Below are 27,738 nucleotides of genomic sequence, written 5' to 3' on the forward strand. Positions count from 1 at the left end.
GGAAAGGGAGCAGGGAGGGTCTCCAGGGTGGCCTTTGTGGGGTCCCCCCCACCCCGATCCAGCCTGTCTTTCCGGCTAGGACGCACTCGCCTTGCCAGGCTGCACCCACCCACGCCAGCAGCGAGGCTCTGATCTTTTTCCTCCTCTCCAGTTGTTGCTTTTCTCCCGCTCCTCCCTGTTCTGGTTGGGTTTTCACGGCCGTGGCTCGCCTCCCCGCGCTGCCACGGAGCAGGGTTGGAGCCCCAGACACTCAGGTTTGGGGCAAAAAGGCTCAAAATCACAGATAAACGTCACCTCAATTCCCAGGAGCTCCCGAAAGGAGCCACCTCGCACCCAACCTGATGCCAATTCCCCTGCAAGGAGCTATTCCAAAGCTTAGGACAAAACTATCCCTGCAGAGGAGAAAAAACAAAGAGGGGAGGCAAGCAGGGAAGGCTGCTAAGGCCTATGGTTGTAATTAAACAAAAGCAGAACTTAACGAGGTCCAATCCTGACTCCAGCGCTTCACCAGGGGAGAAGATGCTCTTGGAGGACCCTACCCCGAGCCGAAGCCAAAGGTCCCGTTGTTGCGGTGATTTATCTGGCTAGGAGAGACCTTAAATGCCTTCGCTTCATTTTTTCATCCAGGCACACAGTTTCTGTGCCTGGAGGGACCCAAAAGGGAGGGAGCAACCCGGGAGGGGAAAGACTGACACGGGGCTCAGGCTGGGCTTTGTTAAAATGCCACACGGGTGTTTACGCTGAGACTGAGTTTCCAGGAGGAGAGGACACGTGTGCCCTGCTCCCAGCGCCTGGAATTGGCTCCTTGGCCAGAGCTGGCTCACCCGGAATGGGGCTGGAATCTCGGTGCTGCCGGTTAACGCCAAGGAAAAGGCGTCTGTGGAGAGCACGTGGCTGCTGTTAGAGAGCGAAGGCTCGGCCCCAGTGCTGGATTTATTCCCTAAACCAGAGCTCAGGTGCAGGTGGAGGTGACACCGGCCTCGGCTGTGGGAAGGAGCAGGACCAACCAGGGCTCGGCCCCGTCGCAGACAGAGAGAGGGAGTCGTTCGGTACAGGTTGGTGATTTATTCCTACTCACCACTGCGCACAAGGTTTAGAAACGTTAAAAAAATAAGTATATATAAAAGCATGTTCTTTCCTCATTTTCTCAACGCAGTGGCGATGGCGGAGAGGCGACTTCAAAATGGGAATCAGTTGTAAAATAAAAAAACCAAACCAAACCCAGAACTGTTCAGCACAAGTCACAGTCTCAGTTTTCCCCCTAGAATTAAGCTATTTTCTCTATTCAGGGGGTTGAGGCACAGCCAGAGCCTCTTTCTTCCCCCGGTGCCCCCGTGCAGACATTCAATTCAGATCAGCCAGGATAGTTTGCAGGTGCGTTTTGCTCACCCTGCACCGTGTGGAAAGGAAAATTGGAGCAACCCGAGCTGGGAATTCACAGGAGCTTCCTTAACCTACAGGGGGGACACGCTCACACGCGGCTCCGTGTCCCCAAGGGCAGATAATCCGCTACTAGAAAAGGAAAGAACAAGCACAAGCGGTGGAGTCCATCGCTGGGCACCAAAGAAATGAGGTTGAGAAATACTCTCCGAGTTCAGGACTCGGCATCAGAGGGAAAGGGGGAGAATAAATCAACTCCACAGCTTGGTTGCTTTTCAGAATAAAAGGAAAATGGAGGGGGACACCAGCCTTCCACAAGGAAACACAGAAAGCCCTTTCCTTTAAAGGAAACTTCTAATCTGAAGTCAAATTAGCAATACATTAATTGGGAAACGCTCATTTATCACAAAGCTCTCTTGGAAAACCTTGAAGCCGATGCAATGCTTATCCCAGGTTCTCCTTGAACAGGAGAGAGAACTGACAGCCAAAACCAGGGGATCAGCAGTAGCTTAAAAGTCTGTTGGTTTTATAAACCCCCAAACCTTTAAGACTCCGCCTGTAAAGAGACAAAATCCTCAAGTTGCATCTGTGACAAATGTAAAGAGTTTCCCAAGTTTCAAGTACAAAAAAAAAACATCCAAGCAATCCCAAAGGCATTTGCCTTCGTTCTGGCACCACTGTGCACGGTTCAACATTTAAATTAAACCTGGTGACCCCAAAAAATTAAATACTGGTTTCACTCTCAGGATTCCTTAATCACAAGTGATTTTTGAAACATTTCTAACATGACAAGGAGCGATTAACTCCACTTTACCAGATTAAATAGCTTCCAAAAGGCATGATTCGGGCAGGGATCGACGGACGGAGGGGTAAGAAGGGAACGTTTTGAAGACGTGGCAATCCTGAGGCGATACAAACCCAACGGCCAGGGGACAGGCAGCCTCTCACTGCTTTGCTGACTGTCTGCCCGGCTTCTTTTCCTGCTGGCCTCTTCCGCTGCCCGGAATCCCTCGGCCGCGGCCACCAAACACACCTGCGGGGCAGAAAGGAAGAGCACGGGGGTAAGAGCATCTCTGTGAGCCAGCAATGTCTCGCAGGCACTCAGAGCTTCTCACTGAGTGATGTTTTACCCACACAGATGCCTGTTTTCTCCTCTAGATCCAGACTCTTTATTTACAATCTATTCCCCCTCCACAGCAAGCTCAGCAACCCCTTCACAGGGCATTATTGTCCCCTTGTGCTCGTTGTGTTATTGTAAATCGAATCATAGAATCCTGGAATGGTTTGGTTTGGAAGGGACCTTAAAGATCATCGAGTTCCAACCCCCTGCCACGAGCAGGGACACCTCCCATGTTCAGTTCTGGAAAACAGAGCCAAGGAAGGGATCCTATGTCTTAAATTCAGTGGGATGGACAGGTTAGAACGTGACCCCCAAAAGCACCAAAGTGGATGACTTGGTTTGAAGGCTGCTCAGCTACAGAAGAAAAAAATGCACCCCTCTGTCAGCACCTTGCTGCCAGACGAGCGATCCCAGCTGCAGTGGGAGTTGGGATGCTACACGAGACCTGCTGAGGACGCAGGAGCATCCCTGCATCCAAAAGCCACCTCCTTCTTTGTCCCTGGAGCTGCTGAGCCCACTCTCTTCCTTCCCTCGCTGCTCAGATTCGCTCCAAACAAGCAGAAAGCGATTCCAGGCTGGAATTTCTATGTGTGTCAACAAGAAAAAGGACAGCGGATCTGCTCCACCAGCCACGTCCGGACAAGAGGCAGAGCCCAGAGCAGCTCGGATTAGGGGCCAGGCAGGAGAGCAGCTCTAGATCCCTCTGCTCTGCCACGGAGATGCACCTAAACCAGGGGTAAAACCAAAGTGCTCCTAATCCTGCAGCCCTCGGGATGCTCACGGGGCTCTGGCAGCTCCCCGGGCAGAGCCTGCCACGCTTCTGCATCTGGCACGCCGAGAAGCAGAAGACGAAGGATTAGCAGTGTCAGAAACAATCATCCTTTCAACTGCGTGCACAATTCCAGCTTCACTTCTGCCTGCTGGCCTCGCGACAGAACCGTCCTGCCTCTTTTTATTTCCCCTCCTCCCTTCGTGTCTCAGTAATGGGAGCCAAACCTTTCAGCTAATTAGCAAATGCTGAAGCTTCCCTTTAAAATATTCCATCAGCAAATTTAAGCTGCACATCAAACCAGCAGGGAACCCCGCCTCAAACGGCGCTCGGCTCTCCACAAGGTGGATGTTTCCACAGCAGAGAAAACATTTCAGCTAGAATGTTTGTCCAAACAACCATATCCAAAAAAGCTGCGATGCCAAGGGCTTTGGACACTAAAAAAGGGAAGGAGGAAAAATAAAGGCGCCTTCAGATTTGTAAAGGTCACTTCTGCACACTCGGAGCTTCCTGGAGGTAGCGCAGGCAGCAGAAATCACCAGGGATTTTCCCCTCCAGAAGTCCCTGGGACTTGGAAACGCTGCCTGTCACACGTCCTGGGTAGATCCCAGCCGCCCTACCAGGATTCCATGCATAATCCAAACGCAGGCAGCTCGTTAAGGGTGTTCTGCAGACTTGGCCCTCGGTGTCTCAGTCCCCAGGGCTCCTTTTAAACACTCAGATTCCCCAGACCAAACCCCATTTTGTTGCAGCAAGCAAGCGCGCTTAGGATTTTTAGCTCCGACTGCAGGCTCAGCCTGTGCCGAGAGCAACCCTGGAGCAGAGCACAGGGACCACAAAGCAAACCCCAAATTGTGTGAAGGAAAGGAGAGGAAGAGATCTCAGGCTTCCAGCAGGACAGTCTGGGGAGAAAACAGCAAATATATCCTCTGAGATCTCCCAGCCACAAGAAGTGGGTGAGGAGAGGCAGAGCTCTTTCCATGACCCATTTCTTCGTCAGCGACAGCCTCTCTGTTTATCAGGAACCAGAGTTATTCGCATCAGGTGGGAGGAACACAAACCCACAGAGATTTCTTGAAAAATAAATAACTGAACAAGCCAGGAGATCCAAAGCCTCATTAGAATGGGAGAAAAGATGGTATTTTCCTATCACTGCCATGGCCAAAGCCCAGTTCTCTTTTCACACAGAGCAGCCGTGTGTGTCCCTCCCCGACTTGCTGAGCTCACAGACATTGGTTTCGCAGAGCCACGCTCCAAACCAGCCGGGAGGGGTAGAAACAGTCACGTTCAGACTCTCTCGAGCTCCTGCCCAACCCCAGTAATGAGGGAGGCACAGCCCTGGCACAAATCCTTTCTATTCTTTGGCAGAGGCTGCCTGACAAGCGAGGCAACACACTTGCTCGGCTGGATCTCGCACAGGAGCAGCTCCAGCTTCTCCCAGACAAACAATCCCGGGCTTAAAGCCGAGAAGCCAGAGCTCTTCTGTGCACAAGAGGTGAAACTTAAAAGCAGGGACCCCGCTCGCCCTTCTCTGAGCTGAAAACCAAACAGAATCGTTACCTCGTCCGGCACCTCCAACACCACGGCCCTTCTGTTGCTTCTGCTGTTGCATCCCGCCACGGCCTCTGCCCTTGGACACCACCTCTTCCTTCACCATGTCAATTATCTCATCGGGGATACGCAGGTATTTAATCGTGCTGCCACGGATGTAGCACTCTGGCATCCTCCAGAACTTGTCTCCATCCTAGTGGGGAGCGACACGTTAGGCTAGGAGCAAAGCCAGGGGATTCTGTGCTACTTTTGGGACATTTGAGTGTTTTCATCACTTCTGGAGAGCATGACAGCTCCTCAGCCTTTTCTGGAAGCGTTATTTAGAACTAGCTGCAAAAAAAGGGTGGTTCTTTTCCTCCGAACCACGTAGCCCTACAGCCTGGGGGAAGGGCGCTCAGCCACCAGCAACTGCAGTTTCGATTTGTTCCACAGCGGCCTCTGACACCGACAGAAAATGAAGAGGAGGCTGAGGAAACGAGCACCTTCCCTTCTCAGCACCTTCCCTTCTCGTACAGGGAGGGAACTGAAAGCGGGACCGGAGAGGCAAGGGTGGTAAATCACACACCACGGCTCCAGACCTCGCAGCTGCACAAAGGCTGAGTTTCTGCTCCCACAGCCTCAGCTGGGAGTCACCTCCCTCCTTCCCTCCTCTGGGGTGTGGATGGAGCAGGGAGGCAGGTCTGGAGCCAGCTGCCTGCGGGCTCTGTGCCACCAGAGCACGGGAACGGCGGCTGTGGAAAACAAGGAGCTTATAGATTTTATATACACGCAGAAGAAAGTTTTCAGGCGCTCGTTTACAGAGCGGCATCTCCAGATGTTGTTGAACACAGTTTTAGGGCTCTTCCTAGGACACAAGCTGTCATGGCTTCGGCTCCTGAGTATCGAGCTGCGGGAACAAGAATGGAGCGATGAAGCTGAACAAGAACGGAGCGATGAAGCTGAACAACAACTCGGCTGCCCATGATGTAACTGGGAGGAGGAATGGGGACCCGCCTCGCCCCGGCTCGGGCTCCGCCAGGGCTTGGCTGCAGATGGGATCGCTCGAGCCCAGCGGTTCTCAAGCGGCAGCACGCAGCCACGGCGCCTGTCGTGTCCCAGAAGAGGGGGTTAAACAGGAACGCCTCGTTCCTCCTCTCCTGGGATAAAATAATCTGCTTCCCCCCCAACCCCCAAAGTTATTTGGGGCAACGCTGCCTGTACAGGCAAGTCCTTCACGCACAAGACGAGACAGAGAGAAACTGTTCTCTTCCAAAAGACACCCAAGCAAACCCCACCCTGCCTTGGATGTGCCTGGCTGCTCCTCCTTGGCTCGGGATGCGGGCAGGGATGGAGCCAGGCTCCCCGCTTGCTCGTTCCGGCCCCCCCGGAGCAAAGAGCCGCCCGCCGTTCCATGCCATCTAGCGGTCGGTGCCCGGTTCCACCGGCACAGCCCCAGGGGCGGCTCCAGCCCCGGATCAGGGGCTCCAAGCCCCATCCAACCTGGCCTTGAACCCCTCCAGGGATGGGGCAGCCACCCCTGCTCTGGGCAACCTGGGCCAGGGCCTCCCCAGCCTCACAGGAAAACATTTCTCCCTAAGATCTCATCTAAACCTCCCCCCTTTCAGCTCAAACCCGTTCCCCTTCATCCTCTCCCTGCCCTCCCTGATCAATGTCCCTCCCCAGCTTTCCTGGTGCCCCTTTCCCTGCTGGAAGCTGCTCGAAGGTCTCCTCAGAGCCTTCTCTTCTCCAGGCTGAATCCTGTTGTACAAGAGGTGCTCCAGCCAGTGTTGTGGGCACAGATAAAGCTTTGCTGTCTGTTACCTCTTCCTAGTCCCCTTCCTGCTAAGGAAAACAGCAGCTCCTTCCCTGCTTGTCCCTCCAGAATCATAGAATCACCTGGTTGGAAAAGACCCACTGGATCATCGAGTCCAACCATCCCCATCAATCACTAACCCATGTCCCTCAGCACCTCATCCACCCGTCCCTTAAACCCCTCCAGGGAAGGGGACTCAACCCCCTCCCTGGGCAGCCTCGGACAGGGACCAATCACCCTTTCCATGAAATATTTTTTCCTGATGTCCAGCCTGAACCTCCCCTGGTGGAGCTTGAGGCCATTCCCTCTCGTCCTGTCCCCTGTCCCTTGGGAGAAGAGCCCAGCTCCCTCCTCTCCACAACCTCCTCTCAGGGAGTTGGAGAGAGCAATGAGGTCTCCCCTCACCTCCTCTTCTCCAGGCTAAACACCCCCAGCTCTCTCAGCCGCTCCTCATAAGTCCTCATAAGACAAGGTGCGCCCCAAAATCCCTCATCCCCGCTGCTCTGCCCCTCTCAAACCTCAAGGTGTTCACTCTTCGTACCGACATGAAAACACGTCTCTGTTTTGAACAACATCGCTCAAAACTCCCCTGTTTTGGAGACCACAGGTACTGGGGGAATTTTGGGGAGAACAAGGATCTCTGCTTGTCTCTCCCACAGGGCTCTTGATGTTCTGAGGCAGGGAAAGCAGCACCAGCTGACATCCAGCCGGCTGCTGCTTTCCCACAGCGCACAGCTGGGAGGGACAAGACTAGACATTTCTACTGAGGTGGAAGCCCAAAACACAGATCCCAATCTGCTGGAGCTGCTTTGGCCAAGGGCAAAAGAACCAGACGGCGCAGAGCCCCGGTGCGTGTAAACAACCGGCTTCTCCATTTGGATGTGGAGAGGAGTTAATGAAAGCCAGGGCGGTGTTCAGAGCAGAGCTCGCTCCTTGGATGAAGGCTCCGTTCCTGGGAAGCTCAGCAAGGGCTATCGCACCCCAACCCTGCACTGGGAACCCTCTGGGCAAGGGAACCCTCTGAGCCATGCTCCAGCCTGTGTCCAAGGACATTCCTTAATCATGGATAGTGTAAATCATAGAATTATAAATCATAGAATGGTTTGGGGTGGAAGAGATCTTGAAGGCCACCCAGTTCCACCCCCTGCCATGGGCAGGGACACCTCCTACTGGATCTGGTTGCTCCAAGCCCCATCCAACCTGGCCTTCAACACCTCCAGGGACGGGGTAGCAACAACTTCCCTGGACAACCTGGGCCAGGGCCAAGATTATGTTCACATTCCAGGCTGGAGCCAGGATTCCAGAAGAGCGATGGCTGCTGAGGAACAGCTCAAGTGGCCTGGCTGCAGGCCTGATGGCCAGGGACCCCTGGGGGCTTCCCAGGGCTCAAAGTGGGAGGGACACTGCCTAGGACAGGGCCCGGCCTTACCCGGGACGTGCAGATCACCTCCCGCAGGTTGATGTTCATCCAGTTGTCACAGCTCACCAGGTGCCCGTTGTACGTCTCGCCATTCTTCAGTTCAACCAGCTGCAAGAGACAGGAGTCACGGAACGGTTTGGGTTGGAAGGGACCTCAAAACCCATCCAGTTCCGCTCTCTGCCACGGCCAGGGACACCTCCTGCTGGATCTGGTTGCTCCAAGCCCCATCCAACCAGGCCTTGAACCCCTCCAGGGATGGGGCAGCCACCCCTGCTCTGGGCAACCTGGGCCAGGGCCTCCCCACCCTCACAGTAAAATATTTCTCCCCAATATTTCTCTTGCAGCTGAAACATGTTCCCCTTCATCCTCTCCCTGCCCTCCTTTATCAAGAGCCCCTCCCCAGCTTTCCTGGAGCCCCTTTCCCTACTGGAAGCTGCTCTAAGGTCTCCCCAGAGCCTTCTCTTCTCCAGGCTGAACAACCCCAACTCTCTCAGCCTGTCCTCATACAGGAGGTGCTCCAGCCCTTGGATCATCTCCGTGGCCTCCTCTGGATTCACTCCACAGCTCCATGTCCTTTGTGTGCTGAGGACTCCAAGAGGAGTCCCAGGGCACTGGCCCGGCCCCGGTACCGGGATCTGCCCCCAGTGTCACCCCAGGGCCCCGGTACTCACCATGGGGTGGTTCTGTGCCGTCTTCAGCAGAGACAGGGGCAGCTGCAGCAGGGAGAGAGGAGAGAGCGCTCAGGCACCACTGGGAACAGGGACACCGGGATCGGGGGTCGAGCAGGGAGGGGACCCCCGGGATCTGGGGGGTCGAGCAGGGAGGGGACCCCGGGATCTAGGAGGTCGAGCAGGGAGGGGACCCCGGGATCTAGGGGGTCGAGCAGGGAGGGGACCCCGGGACTGGGGGGTCGAGCAGGGAGGGGACCCCCGGGATCTGGGTTGGGGAGCAGGGAGGGGACCCCGGGATCTAGGAGGTCGAGCAGGGAGGGGACCCTGGGATCGGGGGGTCGAGCAGGGAGGGGACCCCCGAGACTGGGGGGTCGAGCAGGGAGGGGACCCCTGGGATCGGGAGGTCGAGCAGGGAGGGGACACCGGGATCTGGGAGGGTCGAGCAGGGAGGGGACCCCCGGGACTGGGGGCGGAGCACCGGGATGGCGGGGGAAAGGGGGACACCGGGGTTGGGGGAGGAAGGAGGAAGCGGGGACAGCGGGCTGGGGGCCGCTCCCTTCTCACCATGGTGCCGGTGCCGGTGCCGCTCAGGCCGCCCCTCGGGGCCAATCCGAGCGCGGCGCGGTCCCGGCGGAGCCAATCCGAGCGCAGAACGCGGCCTCGGCCGTAAAGCAACCGCCGCGCCTCCCGGCTCCGCGCCTTTTACGACAGCGCGGGGGCGGGAAAGGGGGGGTGGCTCTATGCAGCGGGAGGGCTGTACTCGGTGGTAGCGTGGAGACGCTCTGAGCAGCGGGAGGGCTGTGCTCTGTGGTAGCTTTGGGTCGCTCTGGGCTGCTCGGCGCGCTCTGTGGTGGCGGGGGAAAGGGGCGGAGCGGTCGGTGGTGTGGGGGGGGTGGCGCTCTAGGCGGGGGGCGGAGCGAACTCGGTGGTGGCGGGCGGGGCCGCGCTCAGTGCGGGGCGGAGGCGGCGGCGGGACGGGACGGAGCCGCGATGGAGAAGCCGCGGCGGGCGGTGGTGGTGACGGGTACGGGGAGGGGGTATCCTGAGGGGGTAGGGGAGGAGGACCTGGGGGGGGAGTGAGGGGGACTGGGGGGGGAGTGAGGGGGACGAATGAGGGCAAATGGGGGGGGGGAGAGGGATGAGGGTCCCTTCTCTGGGGTGATGGAGGGGCCGTGTGGGACTGGGAGGGGGTAAATGGGGAGGGGAAGGTGGGAGCCCCCTTCTCTGGGGTGAGAGGGATGAGGGCCCCCTTCCTTGGGGTGAGGGAGGAGGCAGATGGGGCTGGGAGGGGGTAAATGGAGAAAGGGAGGTGGGGGACCCCTTCCTTGGGGTGAGGGAGGGGGTAAATGGGGAGGGGGAGATGGGAGACCCATTCCTTGGGGTGAGGGAGGGGGTAAATGGGGAGGGGGAGATGGGAGACCATTCCTTGGAGTGAGGGAGGGATCTGCATGGCCAGGAGCTTGGAGGGGGGGTCTGCCCCTTGGGGGGAGTCTAGGGGGTGGTAGAGGGGGGGCTGCTCCTTGTGTGGGGTTATGGAGAGCCGTAGCTTGTTGGGGGGGGGGTCTGTTTTCTATGCAGGGCGAGGGGAGGGCTCTCCCTGTGGGGGAGGTGTTCCGTATGTGGGGTATTGGGGGGCTATTCCCTGTGTGGGGTGTTGGGGGGCGGCTGACAAGCGCTGGGGATGGGGGAAAGCATCTTGAGGGGCTTCGGGGAACAGGGGGGGCTGCGGTGGGGGGCAGGTATCAGGATCTGCGTTGTGTGTTTTTTTGGTGTGGGGCTTTGCAGCCCCTTTCCTAACGCTTGGGGGTTCGGGGATCCCCTTCTTTCATCCCTGATCCTCCCCAAGGGTTTGTTGCCTGTAGAGAGAAGGGAGCTGAAACTCCCCAGGAGCGGGAGAAGCTCTTGGGGTGCGGGGGGGGCGCGTTTGTTTGTGATCACCCCATCCCATAGCATCAAGGTGTCCATGATCTTATCGAAATCACCCACGTAGCGCGGCAGAAGAATGAGTGAGGGAATGAAAGGCCCTGGTGTTGTGGATGAGAGCTTGTCAGGCTCCTTTCCCCCGGGTACAAAGGCCGAGCGGGTTGATTTGTAGGGCAGGCAGCCCTGTGACAAATGGGGAACTCGCGGGAACCATTCAGGTCCCCCCCCCACCTCACCCCAGCAGCTGAAGTCGAGGCCGGTTGAATAGCGAGCGCGGGGGCGAGGGGTTCGTTGTCACCGAGGCGCTGGAGCGGTTTTAATTGGAGTCAAGTGGCTTTGCAGAGAGCGGTTACGGAGAGTGGAGAAGCAGGTGGCGGATTCTGGCGTTCCCAACCCTGTATCCCCCGTGGAGCGGCTGCTCCGCGCGGTGACTAAACAGAAAAGTGGTGTCAGTGAATGCTCTGCTGCTCGCAGTGCTTCTCCTCCCTCTTTTTCCTCCTGTTTTCAGTCTGCTTCTAAAGTCCAGTGGTTATCCTGTCCCATCCGCCTGCGTTGATAACATCATCGGTGTCACCATCATCGTGTTTCCGTTCGATGTCCTCGCTGAGGTTGGGTTATTTGTGCGCCATTTCTGTTTTAGAACTCTTTAAGGAGCTAATCCCACAAAGCTCATTAGGTTTTGCTGGTAACGAGCCTTGGAGGGCCTGGCTGCGGACGTGGAGGAACTCCTGGGCATGCTCGGCGGAGTTCGATGCTGCTGACGAAGTTGCTTGTCTTCCCCAGAAATGAAAACGTGAGGGATCTGTGCAGATGAGCCAGAGGAGCGAGAGCCCGTGGTGGTGTTTGTGCCAGTTTGGCTTTGGAGTTAAGGGGCTACGTTACGTTCATGGGCACCTGTGGGTTTTCAGCCTTGCAGTGGCAGAATTGGTGAAAATAGATGTATTTGAATTCTTTTTTTAAGGCTATTATGGTTTCTTTAGGATTGAAATAAGATTTAGAGGCGGCTCAGATGAGCTATCAGGAGAAATTCCTTCGCTGAAAGGGTCCTTGGACAGTGGCAGAGGCTGCCCGGGGAGGTGGTGGAGTCTTCATCCCCAGAGGGATTTAAAAGACAGGCAGAAGAGGTGCTCAGGGATGGTTCAGCAGTGAACTGGTAGAGTTGGACTCGGTGATCTCAAAAGTCTTTTCCAACCATGCGATTCAATGATTCTGTGAAGCCTGGCAGGGCACGATGGTTTGTTTCCAGAGCCCACAGGACTCGCAGAGGCATCAGAAAAGGGATTTGATGATTGGACTTGTTTGCCCGTAGATCACATCGAGCTCTGCTCAGGGGACGCACACTCACTGGGATTTTGTGGGAACCTCTGGAAGATTTACTTTGAGGAGCTGTTGCCACGGGTTGGATTGCGAGAGACCCGTCAGCGTGGACAAACCTGCGCCGTGCAAATCCCTTCCGCCTGCCGTGCGCGGTGCAACCTCAGGGTCGCTGCTGATAGCGCGTAGAACGTTTCCATTAACGAGTCATCCGATATTGGTAGTCACTCTCCAGTCCTCTCCCGAGTTAGACACAATTTATGTCCCCTAATTGCATTAGGCTCACAGGGTACCTCTGACATTTTAAATTAGCGCCTATTGACGCTTCGCCCAGATAAATGGCCTAACCTTTGTGTGCTGGCTCAGGGAAAGATGTTATGGATTACTAGTTAACTCTTAAGTTATTCATTAGGAAATTCAGATCTGGTGAGTAAGTATTTTTGATCACACTGTTGTAACCTTTGCTGCTGGGTGCGGGTGGGTTGTCAGCAGCATTCCGTTTGTTTCTTCCTAAGGAAGGAATGGGGATCTGGGTGAAGACCGGAGCAGAGAGGAAAGGCAGGCTGGTCTGCACTTGTGGAAGCACCTGTTGTGGGCTAAAACAGTCAGGAAGAGAAAATCCAATAATCATTCTCATTCTGTGACATCGGTCAACTTATCTGCTAATAACAAGCCTTTCTGACCCGGTCAGGAAGGGAGAAATGTGCTTCCCTGGTGTCAGCTGGGGCAAGAGTTCCTCTAAGGCGTGCTGTTGTTTTCTTTCATGGTAAAAAGTGTTCAGGCCAACTGTTCCTGTCCAGGTCTCTTATTTGGTACTTGGATCCCTGGAGGGGTTCAAGGCCAGGCTGAATGGGGCTTGGAGCAGCCTGATCTAGTGGGAGGTGTCCCTGCTCGTAGCACGGGGTGGAATCGGATGGTCTTTTAAGTCCCTTCCGACTCACACCATTACACGATTCTACGATAAATAAGGATTGGGCATTAGAAGTTGGTTTTCTTTCAGGATATATGGACTAGGAAAGCACAGACCTCTTCACAGCTTATAAGTTCAGTCTAACCTGTAAGGATGACTTCACCACTGTGGATTTTTCCTTCTCTTCCAGGGTTTGGTCCGTTTGGAGAGCATGCTGTTAATGCCAGTTGGATTGCGGTTCAGGTAACACTACAACTTCATTCCTAACAAGTTAAAGGAGAGCCATGCTGATAACATATCCGTAGAGATTTTAGTTTGCAGCTCTTTTATAACTTGACTTCCCAGTTTATCGCCCGAGACCGGCTCGCTCCAGGCATCCCGGTGCTCATCTGGGTAATGTTTTATTCGCTTCGTAGAAAACAATGTCTTAGCTGGTAGAATTTAAAGAGACTGAGTTAATGTAGCTCAGACTGTAAGGAATTCGTGTGCTAATGCTCTGGGTTGGAACGATGTTAAAGGGGACAGGGTGCCTGGAATCTTCCTCTGCCCTAGAGAATTCAAAATAAACAAACAAACCAACCCAGAGGAATTGTTAGTTTCTCTCTCAGCTGGGTCTGAGAGCTGGTTAACCTTTGAGCCGAGTCTCATCCATAACGTGACTTCCATCCCATAGTCTTGTGAAGTCAGACATCCTGCAGCGTCGGGCGAGTGTCAGGGCTTTGAATCCAGAGCAAAGCAGCCACCGCTGCCTCCTTTCCCCTCGGTTCCCTCTGCAGCTCCCTGCTCCCGGGAGCTATGGGGGGACTGGGCAGCATTTGTGGCCCGGATCCAACGTCCCCTCTCTGTTGGGAAGCAGCGGCAAGGGTTGCTTGACCGATGGAGATGGAACCGGCTGGAGACAAGAGCGCTTGTGGAGGATTGTTGCTCCAGCAGGTCATACGTGCTTTAACAAATCACCTTTTTGCCACTTGTAGCTGCGCACCCACATGAGCCTGTTCATCTGTAACACTGACAGATCCACAAACGAGGCAGGAAGGCTCTGGCCCAGGTTGTCCAGAGAAGTCGTGGCTGCCCCATCCCTGGAGGGGCTCAAGGCCAAGTTGGATGGGGCTTGGAGCCCCTGATCCAGTGGGAGGTGTCCCTGCCCACGTCAGGGGGTTTGGAACTAGCTGGGCTTTGAGATCCCTTCCAACCCAAACCGTTCCATGATTCAATGAAGAAGAGATCCAGACTCTTGCTGGATGCCCAGCTGAACTTGAGAATTGAGACTATTTGGTGTAAAAACGTCAGTGAGGGACAATGCCACATTATCCCCCTTCTTCCTTATTTGTCACTTCTGGATGTGGTTTATGACAAAGCTCCTGGGAATTCCAGGGCACCTTTTAGCACAGTTGCCCAGGGAATTAAATCTATTTTTCTCCCCAACACATCTCTCTTCCCTTCAGAGCCAAGATTAATATCTTCTTTAGAATGCTTTTAAATTAAATCACAAACTCTAATCAATTACAGCCGACTAATGTCCAGATGTCTAATGTGTTGGGTGGTAGGAGAAGATGAAACCTTTGCCTCCGAGAGCCTTTTGGAATACATTTGGAAAGGAAGCTCTCCGGGTGAAGGTTTGCTCGGCTTAAATTTGGGGAAAAAATGCAAGCTGGAGGGGCACGGAAAGCAACTGAGATTTAGTGGTGAGGCCGTTTGATTTGGTTGGTTCTTCTTCATGCAATGCCAGTTATTGTAAACAATCCACAGAGGAGACAGACAAAAGGGCATTGTGCTTCTGGGGCAGGAAGAGCGGTGGGTGTTTGCTTGCAAATCCAAACCTGATGGCTAATTCCTATCCAGAGGAGCGGCGTGTCGATCTTTCAGCTCGAGGCACCAGTGGCTGTTTGGCTCTGCGGCTGATGCACGATCACCTGCGTTCTAAAGGTGTTTTAAGGGCTTATGGCTGTTCCGAGAGTACAAAACTACAGTCGGCGGTGCGGGATCACTCAGAACCCACCTTCATCCTGGCTAACGCGGGCTGCGAACCGCAAATTGAAGCGTTGAGGCAGCGGGGAGGATTTGCCTTTCCTTCCCCCGTCTCAGCCCCGAGAGGCCCAGACAAAAAGGAACAGCATGTCTTTGAGCACATGCGAGTTGGGTATTGTGCGAGTTTCAGACAGGGGACTTCATGGAGCGGAGTGGACACAAAGGCGTGTCTGAGTTTCTGAATCCCAGACTGTGTGATCTGCATTTTAATAGCACAAAAATCAATTAAACAATCTCTCGAAATCCTGCCTGGCTTTAGGGCTAAGCTAGTTTGGGTTTATTACAGCTTTTATTATCCTGCATCCTGAGGATAAAATTCTTTGCTTTTCCTTCCAGTCCTCTTTTTGGGTTTATTTGGCTGCTTACACGGAGCAGGGACGCGGTGCGGCTTTTCCCGCTGTGGATTTCTAGGATAGCTGCGTGTTTCTGGAAACTGAACGCCTCTTACACATAGTTACTGTACAGGTACCTTGGGTAGCGGCGGTACCAATAAAATAACACAGGGATGAAATGTTTGGAGACTTCCAATAAATTCAGATTTATGGGAAAAAGGGAGAGATTTCCCATAAATTCAGAGAATGACTTCTTTCTGCTTGCTTTTCCGGGGCTTACAGTGAAAATGTTCCGTGTTAATGTGGACTTGCTGTTCCGCGTTTGCATCTTTTTAATATTTCACTGGAGGAATTTTTCCAGCTGGGATTTTGGCTGGGGAAGAACCATCTTTTCAAGAAGTTGTTGCTGAAGCAGGCGCTCTGTTGGGTCCGTGAAACGGGCTCTCTGGGTGCCGTTTCAGCCTCCCTGGTGGGACTGAGGTGCAGACACAGGTGAGCCTCGTGAGCTGCGAATCCGATGGGCTCCTGCCTTCATCCCCCCGAGGCGCTTCTGGCTGAGCCCGGGGAGGAGAGAGGTCAGAGCGCGTTCTGACATTGCGAAGGACAATTGCTGTCAGGGTGTCTAGACAGACCTGATAAGGATATTAGAGACGCACAAAGGGGAGCATTGTCGAGGGGTCAGGGAATCGGTCAGATGTGTTCGTTTCGCTGTGTTTGTCAGGTAGACAAGGCTGTGGGTAATAAGTTGTCTGTGGGCCAGTAGATGTCTTTATCGCTGGATGGGAGCGTGCGGACACTGTGTTTGGTTAAAAGAAAGCTGTGGATTTGTAAAGCTAAGGTTTAACGCGGCGGCGTTTGGGGAAGGTAGCTGTCACTGGGGCGATGTGGCTCCTACAGCCCGAGGTTTCTTACTTGCTGTGGGTGCTTGTTCCACGCAGCCGGTAAAACTTCCCGCTGTCAAATCCATCTCGAGGAGCTGTTTCACGCTCTTTAGAGAAGTGATGATGAATTCCTACCAATTAACGCGCTGGAGATCTTCCTGAAGAGACTGACTTGTGCTTGAATACTCTCATTTGTAAACTCCTTATATTAAGGCACCACATAAAGCAGGCAGCGTTCGGAAGGCATAGTTGTGTAAAGTAGATGTGATGAAACATCACTTAGCATCCATCTCTGGTAATGAACGTCTGTGTGTGCCAGACGCTAATCAATACAGCGAGCCCTTAATATCAGACTCGCCCTCAATATCAGACTTGCCCTTGGAGCCACAGCAAGTGATTTATCGTGGTTGTTGCTCATATCTGCTGGTCCGTGAGAGTCTTACTCTTGCCTTTGCAGTGTGTTTTAGTTATCTCCAGTCGTGTTACGCTCCGTGGTCTGTCTCTGCAAGTGTGAAAGGGCAAAGAAACAACTCATGCTGATAATGACAGAAGAAAGGGTGCTAAGACACTGACTGAGAGGAGGTAGGATTGTCATGGGGGTGTCCAGAAACCTCAGCGTGTCCTCTCCTTTCAGCTGTCTTTTAATTTAGAAGGATTTTAAACCTAGCCTGAAGTTTCTGCTCCTCTGCTCTCATGAGACCCCACCTGGAGCTCTGCTTTCAGCTCTGGAATCCTCAGCACAGGAAGGGCACGGAGCTGTTGGAGTGAGCCCAGAGGAAGCCACGAAGATGATCTGAGAGCTGGAGCATCTCTCGTATGAGGCCAGGCTGAGAGAGATGGGGTTGTTCAGCCTGGAGAAGAGAAGGCTCTGGGGTGACCTTAGAGCAGCTTCCAGTGCTGAAAGGGGCTCCAGGAATGCTGGGGAGGGGCAGGGACAGGATGAGGGGGAACGGTTTTAAACCAAAAGAGGGGAGATTGAGATAAGGTATCAGGAAGAAATGTTTTCATGTGAGGGTGGAGAGGCCCTAGCACAGGTTGCCCAGAGAAGCCATGTCTGATGCTGGTGTTTTAAAAGGCCTGAAGGAAATTGGCTGTGTTTATTGCCTGGATATTTGGGATGTTTTCAAGGCATGGCTTTAGTTAACGTTGCAGAGGGAGAAATCGTTCACTGCCTTAGCTGAAGCGCTGCACTGGTAACAGCTCATGTTGCAGAGTGAGGTACAATGTATGAGGTACAGATAAAGCTAACGTTGGATCGGGCTGTTTTGTATTCCAGATTCTGCCAAGATGAAAGGAAGACAAATACATTAAGGAGCGTATGCCACTGTTGCTCCAGTTTCTCACACGAGGAGTGTTTGCAGTGTTTGTGAAGGCGCTCAGATGCAGAATCACAGCCTGGCAGAGCTGTCACCTAACCCCAAGAGCTCTTTGTCTGGGAACAAATGGGAGTTTGCTCTCTGGGCCAGCAGTCCTGAGAAAGGACAGGGCAGTCGATGAATATAATCCTCCCAATTCTACTTTTTCTAGCAATACCCAGTTCTTTCAAGAAGCGAATCTAACTTTATACTACTGTGAATAACGCAGCCAACCTTCCTCCTGAGCGTGGGTGCTGCTGGTAACTATTGTCAGTTAAATGCTGATTGCTTTGTTGTACACACATCAGAGCAAAACTAACAGTCCTGTGGGTGAGAACTGTTAACGCAGGTGGAGAGATGCCTTTCTTCTTCCCCAATATGTTTTTTAACAGTGGTGTTTACAAGGTTACATAGCCTGCTGCACGCTGGCATTAGTCCTCCACAGCAGACTCTGCTAATAAACTTTCCTCTTCCGAGCTTGTGTCTGACCATCCTGGTTTTGTTTCCTTATGTTTTTAGGAGCTGGAGAAGCTGGGACTGCGAGATGACGTGGATCTGCACGTCTATGAGGTCCCAGTTGAATACCAGACAGTGCAAAGGCTCATTCCTGCACTATGGAAAAAGCACAGCCCACAAGTGAGTGAGTAAAGGGAGGAGGAGAAAAGACAGAGCAAACGGTTGGAATCTGTCATTCGTACTGCAGCGAGCATAACATGAAGTCCCATTTTCAATGTATGTTCAGTCCCTTGCTAGATCTTTTCCTCTTTTGTCACGAGAAAGTGTGAATTTGTAGAATTTTATAGCTCGGAACAGAGTGCTCCAATTAACGAGAGCAGCCGGTGTGAAGAGGCCGCTGCGCGGGGCTGTCTAGACAGCCTGTGGTTAGGCTGTGCCACCTGGGCTGTTCCAGCGCTGCTCTCAGCTGTGAACATGCCAACGTTCGTTTTCACCCGGAGTACATCTTAATTTAGGCCAAGAGGGGGTGAAACAAGAAGAATTCTGTACTAGACCCACAAATGAAGGGGCTGGAGAACAAGTCTTATGAGGAGCAGCTGAGAGAGCTGGGGGTGCTTAGCCTGGAGAAGAGGAGGCTGAGGGGAGACCTCATTGCTCTCTCCAACTCCCTGAAAGGGGGTTGTGGAGAGGAGGGAGCTGGGCTCTTCTCCCAAGGGACAGGGGACAGGACGAGAGGGAATGGCCTCAAGCTCCTCCAGGGAAGGTTTAGACTGAACATGAGGAAAAAATTTTTCACGGAAAGGGTCATTGGTCCCTGTCCGAGGCTGCCCAGGGAGGGGGTTGAGTCCCCTTCCCTGGAGGGGTTTAAGGGACGCATGGACAAGGTGCTGAGGGACATGGTTTAGTGTTTGATAGGAATGGTTGGACTCGGTGATCCGATGGGTCTCTTCCAACCTGGTTATTCTATGATTCTATGAAATTCATTGATAAAATGACTCGCTACTGTAATATTCATTCAAGAAGTGTGCAATTCCATCAGTCCGTAACTGGGAGTGGTGGGCTGTGTTTTCCCACCATTTGGAGTTTGGTTGCTCTGACTTGTTTCTTTTCCCTTGTAGCTGGTGGTTCACGTGGGTGTTTCGGGCATGGCAACAACGGTAACTTTGGAGAAGTGTGGCCATAACGTGGGTTATAAAGGCTTGGACAACTGCCGGTTCTGCCCTGGCTCTCAGTGCTGCGTAGAAGGTGGCCCAGAATGCATCGATTCCATTATTGACATGGACACGGTGTGCAAGAGAGTCTCAGCACTGGGGCTGGATGTCACCATCACCATATCCAAGGACGCTGGCAGGTATGGGATAGCTGTGATTGATGGGGAAAACGCACACTGCAGCATGTGTTCCCTTCGTGCTCCGCTCACAAGATCCATACAATTCACACAATTTTTCTTTCTCACGGGGTTGGCAATGGTGTCTCTTCTCCAGTGGTCGCCCAGTCATCGGGGAAAAGAGAGAGATCTTTCCGTTTTGTTATCTTAGGTCTGATTAAGAAAAATCAGAAAGCTGGGGGGAGACTCTTGATCAGGGAGGGCAGGGATAAGACGAGGGGAAACAGTTTTGAGTTGAAAGAGGGGAGATTGAGATAAGATCTTAGGAAGAAACGTTTTCTGTGAGGATGGGGAGGCCCTGGCCCAGGTTGCCCAGAGTGGTGGTGGCTGCCCCATCCCTGGAGGGGTTCAAGGCCAGGTTGGATGGGGCTTGGAGCAACTGGATCCAGTGGGAGGTGTCCCTGACCATGGCAGGGGTGGGACTGGATGGATTTTGGGGTCCCTTCCAACCCAAACCACTCTGATTAAAGCAATCCCACAGACTGACAACACCTGCCTCGCGTTCCCCTCTTTATTTGCAGGATTCTGCTGCGATGCTGAACGATAAGAATACAGTTCATCCTCTCCTTCAGTTTGCATGCTGCATCTGTCGCTTGTTGCTAAATGAGTTCTATCCCTGTGTTTCAGATACCTCTGTGACTTCACGTACTACACTTCCTTGTACCAGAGCTGCGGCAGGTCGGCTTTCGTTCACGTGCCTCCGCTGGGAAAACCGTACACGGCAGAACAGCTGGGTCGGGCGCTACAGGCTATCATCGAGGAAATGCTGGATGTTTTGGAGCATTCTGAAGACAAAATCAATTGTCAGCATGAACACTGAAAGTGGGCAGATGCTATCCTGGTATTGCACTTCCAAAATTTCCTCTGCTACTGGGGAAAAAAGGTCTGGAATGTACAGACCCAGAATTGGAGACTTCAGCAAGGAAAATTCCACTTCTAAAAATTGACTTTTTTTTTTTTTTTGTCCAATGTGTGCATTTCAGCCTAGGCAACAAAGGATTCAAAACCTCTTCTTTAAACCACCTGCAACCACTCATTTCTGACGTGACTGAGGCGTGTGCTGTGCTTTCCAGAGCTCATCTGTCAGCCAGTGACAGCTACTGACTGGTCTCGTACAGTGCAGATGGAAAGTTTCTCATCTGCACTTGCTGTTCAGGTGCAGGGAATCGATAACCCCATCTTTTAATGAGTGGTTCTTAAGTTGAAAGATTTGCTTTCCTTTTGGTTTGGTTATTTTGGCCCAAGTTATAGGTTATAGGGTATTATATGTCAAAGTACAGCTGGAAAGAGTTTGACTGGTGGGGGTTGTCTGTTGTAAAACAGCGTGTGGTGGAGACAAGGAGTCTTTAAAATTGGTTTGCCGAGATGGAAAATTATTTTAGGTGCTGATTTCTCATCCCACATTGTCCAAATATTCATAGGGTCCTCTGGAATGTCCTGGTTAACCGGTAGCTGCGGATGGAAGGGATGTGCTTTGGCTTCCTTTTGTTGTAGAGCAGGAGAGCTGTTTTTTGTACACATGATGAGCCTAACTTGCGCCAAACATCTCCAAATGCCCTTTTTTTATCATGGTTTTGGTGCCACCTTCCTCACTCAAGTCAACCGTATACCTCCTGTACAAAACACGTTGTTCCTGTGTGTATAAAGCAAATCAGTGGTGGTTAAATAGCTTTGCTAAAGGCCACTTTCTCCGCAGGAGATCTTTATCCTAGACTCTTGGTGCTAGCTGCTATTTTTAAGGGGAAGGCTGAGTAATTTATAACTTCCCTAGTTATAAATTTTCGTTCTTGTTAAAGGTTAGAAGAGTAATGTTTAACTGAAATTCAGAGTTGCCTCCTTGATTTATTACAGGCATAAATATGCGACTGCGCTGATTAGAAGATATTCTGCCAAATCAGATCTAAAATCTTATTCCCACTGTAAATCAGAGTTGCTTATTTGAAAACTAGGAATTCTGCTTCAATTGAGTATTCTGGGTTGTTTTAGTGTCCCCCTCCCAATGGAGGGCGCCAAGTGCTGGTTCTCATGTGAGTTTTCCCTACAATTATTTTGGGGAAGTGTCTGTACAGGTTCTAAGTGGGATTTTAGCAGTGGCTGACACTTGTCCTGTGTGTGCGTTTCCTTCCGAATTACAAGACTCCAGCACAAACCAGATGATGTTACAGTGGGAACAGGCAAAAAATTGATCCTCGATGACCAGTAGGTCTCATTGAGAGGCCACTTAAATGAAGAGGTCTGTGATTTGATTCTAATACTCCTACAAATATATATATATATGTATATATAAACAGCAATTTGAAACGTTCTAAAATACCATTATTTTAGTTTTTCAAATGATGGATGATTCCGCTGTCGTATCTCTCAGTGAGAGCTGCCCTTAACGTCCTGTTTTCCAGTAGAAGTCTAGCGACCAAGGCAACACCTTTTCTCCTCCTGAATCTGGAGAGAGGATGAAGACTTCTGCCGTTGTGATAACTCTGCGAAGGGGACCCGTGTGTGAAGACCTTTGGACAGACTGCTTTCCCGAGGGAATTCCTGCTGTATTTCCTAGACAGGCTTTCCCATTCACAGGAGTTTTGCCTTCCAAGTAAATACCCTCTCACGGGTTCAGATCTGAAGTAGCACTTGTCAGATTGTCCGCGGGCAGGCAGACTTTCTGATCGGTAATTTATTATATTTAATATTTTGTTTAAATATTCGCGGTTTGACACGTTTTTTTGCAGGTAGTCGAGCTGCTTATCTTGTAGGTTTGTTCCTTTATCTGGTAGGAAGGTTTTGTTGTCGGTGTATCGTAGCTGCTGAATTTTTAAATGAGGAGTGATTCCTGTATTCTGCTAAGTTCAGTTAAGTGATTTTCGGTAATGCTATTTAATTTACGTGTAATGTAGTTGGGAATAAAACGGGAGTGGAAGAGGAAAACAATTCAGTGAGGGAATAGCAAGACGATGACGGTGGAATCGGAGCGGCCGTAGGAAGGGCTGGTTGGAGGTTTGGAGACAGGTCTCTGGCTGCGCTCCGCTAGCAATGAACGTCTCTAAGCACCGTGGGGCTGGTCTGTCCGTGTCCGCTGAACGTTTCTGCTTCCTCGGAGCAGCCCTGGAGATCCCCCTGGATGTGGCTGAGGAGGAGCAGCTCCAAACCCATCATCGTGGAAGGGGGCTCTCCGTGCTGGTCCATCCATCTTCTCCTTGGACCCGCTTGGCTGCTCATGGAGAAGTCCTTGAGCTGATTCCCGTGCCCGCTGTTTGTCCGAGGACTGCAGTGGTGGCCGTGTCAGTGTTAGAAGTCTCATTTTTGGTAATACTTTGCTCTGAACGTGGCTTTGAGCTACACATTTCCTCGGTATCTGTTTTTCTGAAGCTTCCGGGCAATTGCTTTCTTAGGAAACATAATTTATTTTATAATCCTTGGGGTTTTGTTGAGAATTAGTCCTCAGAGGCTGTGTTTGTAAAGGCTGTCTTGGTGGTAGAGAGATTTGTATAGCGAAACATTTAAAAAATGGCATTTAACTAATTTTATTTAATCCAGCCTAAATTGAATCCTTTTTGTTTTTTCAAAAGCTTTTGGTTAAATTCATTGATTGGTAATATCTTTCCCTATGCAAGCATATTTGCTTTGGAAAGATGACGTTAAAATGGCACAGAGCTTCGAAGAGCTGATATTTTGTGTAATGCTTCCTCTCTGCTTTCTATTCCAGATCATCAATAAATAGAATTTGCTAATTTGTACTGACTGGGAGACCTGTTGCCAACCACTAAACATTTCCTGCTAGGAGTAAGCGTAGGAAGTTCAGGTTTAGCGTTAATTACTGTGCCTGCAATTAATACAATGCAAAAGCTGGCAACGTTTTTGGAATCCTGTGACTGCAAAATCCTCTCTGGGGATCCGCTTTGTGGAGAAACAGGGGTGAAGGTATTTTGTGTGGAAGAGAGAATTAGGGAGGTTCCGCTGTGTCGGGTCTGCTGTCATTTTATCTGCTTGCCAAGAGCTTGGAGTAGGAGCTGTCTGACGAGTTGACGGGGTTTGTTGGTGACGATTTAATTGTTTCGGTTATTAAACACTGCGGAGGATTTTGAGGAACTCCAGGTACTTGTAAACTCCTTCATGGTGGTTGTGATGTCTGGAGATACTCCCTGTGGATTGAACTGCCTTGTAAAACACAGCAAAAAGAAAAGATGGGCTTGAAAAGCTTCTTGACCTTAGAGATTCACAGAGGACTTGATGATCCTTATGGATCCCTTCAAACTCAAGTCCTTCCATGATGTGATTGAAGGTAACACCCATTGATAGAAGCTCTTTGTATTTTTTTGGCAGCTTATGGAAAGGATGCTCAAATCCGTAAGATCCTGTGGAGCAGTTCACGCTTACCTGGAGGATTCCCCGACCTGGTGGCTTCCTCCTAAACGTGGTGGTAGTGGGAAGGGATGAAAAGGTCATGAAGATGGTGAGAGGTGTTGAGTGTGGTTGTGACATGAGACTGCAGCCAAGAACTGTTGAGCTTCGAGAGTCCAGGAGGGGCCTGGAAGTTTGGAAGATACAATTTGGAAGTTTAAGACTTCAGGAACGCCAACCGGTTGCTTTGCTTTCACCCCAGAGAGGAGAGAGGTTCAAAGGTGTCCAGGGTAAATCTGAGATCAATGCTGACTCCTTGCAGGAATTGAGAAAGCGTTTTGCATGCGACATCGCGTTGTAAAGCGTAGCCTGATGCATCGGGTAGGAAAATGGGCTTGTTGAACCAGGGCTTATCTCTGTCTCAGTAGGGTTTGTGCTGTGCTGAGCCAGGTAGGACCCTGTGCCACCTGTGTGTGTGCACACAGATGGCCACACATAGATGTAGCATTCCAGCTCCCCTGTCTCTCACTGTTCTGCTGGTCGTACAGGCAATATTTAACCTTTCAGTGCCTCAGTCAGCTGGCAAAGGGGATTATTCGGGTTGCTGTCATACAGTGCCAGGCCTGGAGTAAGAGCCCAGGAGCTTCCAGGCCTGGGGACTCGCAAAGGGGCAGCGCAGACTCCCAGCACTGGTATTTTTCCTTAATGGAAAAGCTAAAAGAAGTCATAATCCAGTGGAATTTCTTCTAATACTCGAATAATCTTCACTTGACTGAGTGACAAATTGTTGGTCTTGCGTGTAGGCTCTTAGGAAACGTGAAAAAAAAGGAATTGCATGAGGAGGAGCGTCTTAAAACCAAAACTGGGAAACCATGTAAGCAATTCGTTTGGTAATTCCTCGCAAACATGAGAGGTAGCACCAGCCTAAAGCAGCGGTTTTGGGCTGACCATGCTGTTTCATGGTTTAGCTCGCGGTGACTTGTGCATCTTTTAACTTGGAGAGTGTTTCTGACTCCAGCCACGCAGCTGGTGCTCGGACACCAGTGGTGGTGTTCGCGAGCTGACTGGAACCGGTGTGTTTAGATGGAGGGAGTCCACTTACATGCTTTTTAATTATGATTTCCAGGCCTCATCTCTCAGCGCAGGTTATAAACTTGTCTACAATTAATTTGTACCTACTTTCACAAAGTAACTTCCTTCCTATCGTCTCCTTTCCTTACTTTAATCTGTATCCGGTGATATTTCAATGAGAAATTTCAGAGTTGTAAAGGTTTTCTTTCTGACTTTCTCTGTTGGCTTGGATAAAATACCCCTAGTTGATACCGTAAGTAGATGGATTTGTTATTTTTGCACGGGAATCCCTAATGTTTTGCAGTATAAAGTGCACTTTTTCTTAAAAGTTTGTATTCCTGTCTGATTCATGTCTTACCTGATGGGATTGAGATTCTGCCAAACCTCTGGAGCTGAGGGTATTGTCAGTTCTTCATCATGTTAACTGAAGCCTGAGATCTGCTTCTGCTCTGTCTAAGATGAAATAGAGAAGAAAATACCTCCCCATAGATAGGAATTAAGTCTAGGAAATGAAACTACACACTGCCCTTAGATAAAACTCTGTGCTACTTAAATACACCTTCAGGTTTTCTATTGCACCAGCTTCTTAAATCACCAATGTTTACTTTGATTAAACAGGGAGTGCCTTGTCCTGTGCTGGGCTCGCTTTGGGAAAGCGGAGTGGGGGCGATGGGGCCAGCTGAGCCGTTTGCACATCAGGGGGTTGGAAAGACTGGGCTTTTGGCACTGGGAGAAACTGCTGGACTTGTTCAGTGTCCCCTTTATCCAAGGATGCTCTTCAGAAACTGCACTGGATTGAGTCCTCGAGGTTTTCTGACGCCCGCTCGGACCTGACAGCCGATAAAACAGAGGGTTTGCCACTTTGCTGTCGCTCTCGGTTGGGTTGGCCAAATCTGTGAAGGTTATTCCATCTCTTCTTTAAGGTTACGTGTTTTTTTCGGGCTCTGTTGTGTGTGTTTACAGCATCACCCAGCCTGTCGGGTCCCCCGTCCGTGAACCGTGGTGAAATAACCAGTTGTCTGTCTGGGTGTCTCAGGAGCTGCTAATCTCCTGCCTGTCAGGACTCTTGGAGCTGCAATTCTCAATCTGTCGAGGCTTCTGTTTTTCTCAGTGTGTTCTTGCAGTGCCTTGTAAAACCAAACAATCTCGCGTGTCACAAAAAGGGCTGTGTAATAAAGAACCGGTAACAAACCTTCAGCTTGCGATTGCTAGACTGGACTTTGTAACTGAGAATTAAACCGATGTTTCAAGGTAAATAAAGAGTTTAACTCGCGCTCCTGGTGTTCTTTAACGAGTCACTTTTAAAAATGTCTTTTGTAGAGTGGCATTTTGGGGTTCAAACCATTTCCTAAGCACTTGCTGCTGGTGGAGACGAGCCCTGGGCTGCAGGGATGCTCTGCTCTCTCTCATCGTGAGAACAGATGCTCTTTGGGCTCCTTCTCTTAGACCTCAACCACAGGTCTCAGGTGTTTGTGTGGTGTTATTCAGAACAGTCTTTGGAAGTTCGATCTTAACGTTATCTACCGTGTAGCTGTGTTTCTTTTCTCTTTTATGTTCTTTCTTCTTACCTTGAGGTAGCTTTTGCAGCCCCAGCCTAGACCTCGTGGCTGAACAGAGGAGCAGCTGCTCTTATGAATGGAAATAATTGTACAAAACTTGTTGAGCGTTACTGGTGTTCAGGCACCGACGCCCAGGATTGCGTCTTTCCCCTGATCTGATGAAGAATCCTCAAAGCGTGCAGCAGCGAGGTTGGTTCCCAAGAGCCTGTGATCCCGAAAGCTTTGGGGAGAAAAAACTATGAAATGGTTTCTTTGTGAGTTTAAGACTTAACCGTTGCACTCCAAGCTGGATAATTCTGGCAGACAGCAACAAAAAGACGATTAATAACCCACCTTGTATATTTCTTGCACCAAAAATGCCAATTCTACTCAGATTTTGGTTTTCATTCTTGTTATTCATAGAGAAAGGCTGAGAGGAGCAGCTCTGCTTGGGTCTTGGAGAGCGGAGTTTGGAGCCCCACTCTTCCAGCGACTGGAGTTGCTTCCCTGCATCCTAAACTGGAAATGGGACAAGAGCTTCTCATCCACCAGCACCTCCGAGTCTGTTTCAGGGCTGCTCTCAATCCACGCAACCTGGTTTGGGCTGAGGACATCCTTATGTTGGCTGCCCCCCTGTTCCTGCTGCCACTGGTCCTGACTGGGAGCCAACTGGGGCGAGGAGGAGGGTTGGTGCCACCAGATGGTGCTGCCATACAGTTGGAACACGCACAGCTTCACCCTCGGAGTCAGACCTGGACAGCCTGAATGTGCAACAACACCTCAACAGCTCCAGCTCCGTCCCAGGGGGCTTCTTGAGGTCCTGACTTCCACCACCCACAGCCCAGAAAGGCAACCGTATCCTGGGCTGCGTCCAGAGCAGCGGGACCAGCAGGACCAGCATTCCACCTCTGCGCTGGTGACACCTCACCTGGAGCCCTGCGTTCAGCTCAGGAGTCCTCAGCGCACGAAGGACACGGAGCTGTTGGAGTGAATCTAGAAGAGGGCCATGGAGATGATGCAAGAGCTGGGGCACCTCCTCTACAAGGCCAGGCTGAGAGAGTTGGGGTTGTTCAGCTCTGGGGAGACCTTAGAGCAGTTTCCAGCACTGAAAGGGGCTCCAGGAAAGCTGGGGAGGGCTCTGGATGAGGGAGGGCAGGGAAAGGATGAGGAAGGAACGGTTTTGAGTTGAAAGAGGGGAGATTGAGGTGAGGTTTTAGGGAGAAATGTCTTGCGGTGAGGGTTGCCCAGAGCAGTGGTGGTTCCCCCACCCCTGGAGGGGTTCAAGGCCAGGTTGGATGGGGCTTGGAGCCCCTGATCCAGCGGGAGGTGTCCCTGCCCATGGCAGGGGTGGGACTGGATGGTCTTTGAGGTCCCTTCCAACCCAACCCATTCCATAATTCTGGGACTGCTGATATTGCAGAGATGGGAGGAAATGAGGCAACACCTCAGCCTCGGGTCCTGCGGCACAAGCGACGATTGCACCGAGGCTGTTGGTCTGGACGGTCTGC

The 27,738-nt window shown here is 51.6% G+C and overlaps 2 protein-coding genes across 2 annotated transcripts; one reads left to right on the plus strand and one right to left on the minus strand.

Annotated features, from left to right (window-relative positions):
* Nucleotides 1-1,050: 1,050 nt before the first annotated feature.
* LSM4 (LSM4 homolog, U6 small nuclear RNA and mRNA degradation associated) lies at nt 1,051-9,326 on the minus strand. Its single transcript, XM_069878221.1, has 5 exons — nt 9,268-9,326; nt 8,704-8,745; nt 8,042-8,140; nt 4,830-5,013; nt 1,051-2,413 (listed from the first exon to the last, which is right to left on the minus strand). Exons 1-5 carry the CDS (start codon nt 9,268-9,270, stop codon nt 2,325-2,327), a joined length of 417 nt encoding a protein of 138 aa, XP_069734322.1. The 5' UTR covers nt 9,271-9,326; the 3' UTR covers nt 1,051-2,324.
* Nucleotides 9,327-9,670: 344 nt separating this feature from the next.
* On the plus strand, nt 9,671-25,959 carry PGPEP1 (pyroglutamyl-peptidase I). Its single transcript, XM_069878288.1, has 5 exons — nt 9,671-9,727; nt 13,041-13,093; nt 17,966-18,082; nt 19,021-19,253; nt 19,917-25,959. The coding sequence occupies exons 1-5, from the start codon at nt 9,694-9,696 to the stop codon at nt 20,107-20,109; spliced, it is 630 nt and encodes a 209-aa protein (XP_069734389.1). The 5' UTR covers nt 9,671-9,693; the 3' UTR covers nt 20,110-25,959.
* Nucleotides 25,960-27,738: the final 1,779 nt, after the last annotated feature.

Source organism: Phaenicophaeus curvirostris, chromosome 28, assembly GCF_032191515.1.
Source record: "Phaenicophaeus curvirostris isolate KB17595 chromosome 28, BPBGC_Pcur_1.0, whole genome shotgun sequence".
Lineage (NCBI taxonomy): Eukaryota > Metazoa > Chordata > Aves > Cuculiformes > Cuculidae > Phaenicophaeus > Phaenicophaeus curvirostris.